The sequence below is a fragment of the Phalaenopsis equestris genome, unplaced genomic scaffold, assembly GCF_001263595.1.
Source record: "Phalaenopsis equestris unplaced genomic scaffold, ASM126359v1 Scaffold000801, whole genome shotgun sequence".
In the NCBI taxonomy this organism is placed as follows: domain Eukaryota; kingdom Viridiplantae; phylum Streptophyta; class Magnoliopsida; order Asparagales; family Orchidaceae; genus Phalaenopsis; species Phalaenopsis equestris.
The window spans coordinates 181,354-186,921 of NW_018165241.1; the positions used below are offsets into that span (position 1 = coordinate 181,354).

The 5,568-nt window shown below is 36.5% G+C and overlaps 1 protein-coding gene across 3 annotated transcripts in view; it reads right to left on the reverse strand.

Annotated features, from left to right (window-relative positions):
• LOC110031334 (beta-galactosidase 15) overlaps positions 1-5,568 on the reverse strand; it is a 146,913-nt gene that overhangs the window by 111,215 nt on the left and 30,130 nt on the right. For all 3 annotated transcript variants that reach the window (XM_020734481.1, XM_020734482.1, XM_020734484.1), the window contains one exon: positions 2,766-2,832. In XM_020734481.1, coding sequence (XP_020590140.1) covers positions 2,766-2,832 — 67 coding nt within the window. The remainder of the gene's footprint in view (positions 1-2,765; positions 2,833-5,568) is intronic.

A 5,568-nucleotide genomic window follows, 5' to 3' on the forward strand; every position in this document is an offset into this window, starting at 1 on the left:
TCCCTGGGGCAGCGAAGCTGCAGCTGAAAAGCTGACAATCTGCAGCTGCGCCAAACAGACCCTAAGTGACATTTTCCTGCATCAAAGTGAGTTGCTCAAAAAACTCTCCAGGGGGTGCTCTGCATTGAGGATTTCTAGCTAGAGTGCGAAGAAAGCCACTAAAAATCGTCAAAGAAGCTTTGGCCTTAATGACAAACAGCATGGACCAAGCAAGAAGAAGGGAAGAAGCGAAAAGGGTTGTGGGGGGGGGGGGGGGCTAGTCGAAGTCCATATGCTACCGTATTAAGTTCACGAGTGTCTATGTCGGTGTTTCATCTACTATAGTAATAGTGGCAAAGAGAACCTAACAAGTATGAGGAATCATCGATCATGCGAGGAGGCACGCTCCCCCGCCCAGAGGTAAATTGTGCTACTTTTTTTTTCTGTGTAAAGGAGACTCAATTGGAATAAAGGTCGAAGGCCACCAACTTCGACAGGATCTTCCTCCATAGTCTCTTATCCTATAACTCCTCAACATGTTGGACCACATTGGCTACATTCTATTGCTCGGCTTCGTTTCTATCGAAACCCAAGCCAACATCCACTTGGACATCAAGGTGATCACCTTGAGCGGCATGCACAAAAGAGGCCAACATAGGAGCAATCCCTTCTATAGTGGGGGTCCACATGTGTCTCTTGAGCAACACTTGTGTGTACCCATTGGGCTTCTTTATGGCCCACCAACCAACAATGAAGTGTTGGCATCGGGCTTCTCTTGAGCAATTCAAAAGGGACCATTAGTTCTAAGCCTAAGCTTTCCAAATGCACATATAGGAAACCTCTCCTTCAATTTGATCCACACCAACTCATCTTCCTTAAAGATCTAAGCCTTCCATGATTTATTTGTTTACTTAGCATTTTTCTTAAAGACCTAGCCTTTCAAAATGCTCATACAAAGCCTAGACTTCCTTTAATCTGATATCTACGTCAAAAATAGATTAAATGGGGGTGACGGGATTTCTCCCATAAACCATAATAAAAGTAATAAGACATGCAGACTGACAAGTGGACATCTTTTAAGTAAACTTAATTAAAGAAAAAAAATAAATCTGACTGCTTGATATTTTTTCCCACAAAACACTTGAAGATGTTTCCTACACTGTGATTCACCACCTCCATTTTTCCATCGATCTAAAAAAGAATATTTTATGTGAACTAAAGCTTTGTACCTAACTGACCCTAAAGGGTTCATAAAAAATAACTCAAAATTTTCATTTCTTTATCAGCAGTGGTAACTGTAATCATGCCACAACAAATTATTTTAACTTAATACAAATCCTTAAATGCCAAGCATTGATCATTTTATGGCAAAGTAAGAAAGTTGTCATCTTCAAGAAACAACCCGCTGCTATTATAAATGAATCGTTGAAGACATCCAATAAAATTGAAACTATATAGAGAAGATTAGCATAGCCCCTATACAAGAGTGGCACAAATAAATCGAGAATTGGTTTAAAATTTTTATTATAAAAATGAAATAAGAAAAAAAATTAAGTCGACTATGTCGATTCAACATAACCAACAATTCAATTACAATATTAAGAAACCAACAAGATTAATCACATGCGAATCAAAAAAATAGAGTGATAACAAGAGTCAAAGAGCACTATAAAGGAGACTAGGCTAATGAGTCATGTGTCAAGCGAGAAGAACAAAACCTATTATCGTAAAAGAGAGACAAGCACAAGAGATGACGCCAATTAGATAATCAAATATTTAAATAGCCTTAGTGAACAGGATGATGCCGCAAAAACTGTGTGTAGGCATTGAAAAGAAAATCATTTTCTATGATGTCAAGGTAAGTCCAACAAGACCAGCAAGTGTGCCAAGATGGACAAGTGGAATAAGGCTCAAGAGCTCGCAAACATCAACTAGGAGAGTCGTAGGTGGTCCAAGATTTAGATAAACATAAATACAGTATTAAATCATTTATAAATTCTTTAGACCAGGAGGAACTTTATATAAGAACCCACCCTTTATAGTACAATTTATTCCTCGAGGCCTTTATATATTCACTTAAAACATATGTATAACCCTTCTAGAGATGGTGTATATCTGGTTCATTAGGAGACCATATTATGACCTCTCTATGGTCTGTGCTTTTGCATGGGTCAAGCCTTTTCAACCATGATTAATCCAAATATATATGCCTGTCTAGAGCTCAGCCAATTTTACTTGGCGTCACCTGCCTTACTTGGGTGACCCATCTTAGACTAAGTTTAACCAGTTCAGAAATATGGCTTTTTTTTTTCTCAAGATTGCAATTTGGATTTATCACTTCGTAATCATATTAACTTCCACAGTTTGTAGTAGAATTTTCATGTCAACAACGTAAGAATAAATTGAATAAATCAATATTCATGGATCATAACAAGTAAAATCACCATTCAGAGAGATTGAAAATGAGCTCAATGCTTCGAAACATGACATTAAAATGCTTTGCTGTTACAAATAGAATTAAGGGCCTTGTCTACATAGCAGATGAATATTTTCAAACAATCTATTTACTTGTGAAAGATTATGCATAACTTCTGATAAAAATGAATAAATCAATCAAATAAGGATAATAATCAGCAGAAATTGAACTGATTTGTAAATTTTTTACCAGGAAGGCCATACATGGTTTTTAGTGCATATAATTACCATGAACAATTGTATAAAAGATATCAACAACAAGTTATTGCCAATAAACAGAAGTACCTTGAATGGTCAATAAACAGAAGTACCTTGAATGGTCGGTTGTTAGTTCGGAACTCTATACCTTCTATGTCACGTAACCAAACTGGAAAACCCCTACATTCATTGCAGAAATATAAATTTATGGGATTAAAAAAAATGCAAGCATCACAAATAACTGCGGTCAGGAGCACACTATTCAAACTGCAAATATTCCTTATATCACCAGAGCTTTTGCTACATCAAGCAAGTAAAAAGATCATAACATGCACCTGTAGCATGATCCCTTTTCTTACAATGTTTAGTGTTCATGTACCTGTAGCATTCCAGGATGGATCTGCAGTGACTTAACCATTTTAAATAACTATTTGGTGAGACACCAAAAATGCATATGTGAGACAAGCAGCAAGAACCCATGTCTTTACTAAATATCTATACCAGTTGTTACAATCAAATAAACTATATTATAATAATAAGTATTATAGATTCCTAATAAAAACTAAGTGTGCAAGTGATAATATTGATATGGTACTCTAACAATTTTAATTAATATTTCAGCCATCTCAATTCTCTTTTCCAATAATTTTGGACAGATTCATAAATACGGATCAAAGACACTCAGTTTCTTCCAAACTGAAATATACAGAGAGACCAAAACTAACGAAAAAATGTGCATTCGTCAAACATATCTGATAGTCTTTAATAAATGGCCGAGATTGATGTAGCAAAGGCCTTTATGTTCCTTCTCTTGCATGTTCCTTCTCTCCTTTGCATAATTGAAAGGCAAATTCGAGGAAGTTATTCTGCGTTAGGCCTACTGCCTCTTTCTATTTAGTAGTCATTCATCCAAGGTTATGCTAAAGCTATAGCTATAACTACAATTAGTCTAAGGGTAGATTTCTGCATTGGACTACCACCACAGATGCTTTACATGGATAGTATCTGTTCATTTTGTCATGCTAGAACATCCCTGTTAATTGATTTACATTGTTATGTAGGCATAAGATGCCAGCCTTTGCAACAGCTGATGAGTTACATGAATATACATGCCCTATAATGTGTTAATCATAAGAATCAACTTTGCATAGCAAAATATACTAATACAGTGATAAGATATTAATTATGCAAGAAATACATAATCGATTATATTTATTATAAGCACGTTTGTTTATCAAGTAGTGGTGTTGATGTTATGCTCAAAAGGGGCAATAAGAGCTAGATATGACGCTCCTCCAAGAAACATTGAATAAAATGCCTGCCTTCTAAAAAACTTAGTCTTCACCTCTCGCACACGCCCTCATATTGCGGCTCACCATATCAAATTGTCGCAACTACAACTCACAGCATTCAAACATAAGCTTGATTTCACGTGCTCAGCCTCAAACCATGACTTGCCGCATTTGTTTTGCAACCCAAGACTTGTGCTCGTGGCCTCATATCATGCCTACTTTTCTTTCAGTACATTGCATCTCGTAGTACTGCCTATCATTTTAATGTTAGTGTCCTCACACGTATGCCCTTGGACTCGCTCTCAGGATTTCATGGTCGCCTCATTGTCACGTGTAACTACCTCTTTATTTTTTTGTTGAAGCATTTTCGTCAGCCAGCAATCTAACAACATGCAAGTCAGTTTTTGTGTCACTCCGACATTAGAAAATTTCATGTCATTGTTGTCTTCAATGTCATTACACCACATCTCTAGCCTTCTGACGTAGAGTTTTTCTTCAATTGCATTTCCTAGGCTGCCCTTTGATCTTTTGCCACATTCGCTAGAAAATATTGACAGCAGCGTTAAGGATTTGCCTCATACATCTACTTCAATGCAATTATGTGATCCCATGTTGGGGCTCACTCTTTTAATCCTGATTTTAGCATGAAAGCGGGCAAACCAGCTAGTTCAACCGATTCAATTATCAAATAGTCATTCGACCAATTCAATCCTATCTCAAAATAATCTCCACATAAAGCTAGAATTGAACAGGTTAGAATTGGAGTTGAACTGGCGAACTAGAGAACCAATCAATTTTTTTAATAATTGCTCGATTTTGATATTGTCTAGTTTTAACATTTTGATTTTGATCAAATAGCTAGAAATAAGACATTTAAACAACAACAATAGCAACAACAAAAGCCTTAATCCCACTATGTGGGGTCGGCTACATGAATCCTTTTTCTCCATTGCGCCCTATTTAGTGTCATATTTTTATTTAGTTCTAATAAACTAAGATCATTTTTTATACAATAAGCCCAAGTCTTCCTAGGTCTACCTTTGTCTTTCTTAACATAAGTCGAATCTAAAACATCTACTCTCCTAATCGGATTATCAGATGGTCGACGTTTAATGCGACCAAACCATCTAAGAAGACTTTGTCTAATTTTGTCCGTCACAGGAGCTACACCAACCCTATCACGGATATATCCATTTCGTATTTTTTCTCTAAGTGTAAAGCCACTCATCGACCTAATCATTCTCATCTCGGCAACACTTAACTTAGTATTATGCTTCTCTTTTAAAGGCCAGCATTCAGCGCCAAAGAGCATTGCGGATCTCACCACCGTCTAAATAAATTTTTCCTTTCAATCTAAGCGGTACTTTTCTGTCACACAAAAGCCCCGAAGCATTCCTCCACTTCAACCAACCAACTTGAATTCTACTATTAACATCCCCATCTATATCACCATCGCTTTGAACAACAGACCCAAGATATCTAAATCATTAACACCTTTTAATAATTTGATCACCCAAAGTTACACTTCTATCACTAGAACTACTACTACTAAAATTACATTCCATGTATTCATTTTTAGTTCTACTGGCATGAAGGCCTTTAGACTCCAATGTAGACCTCCATA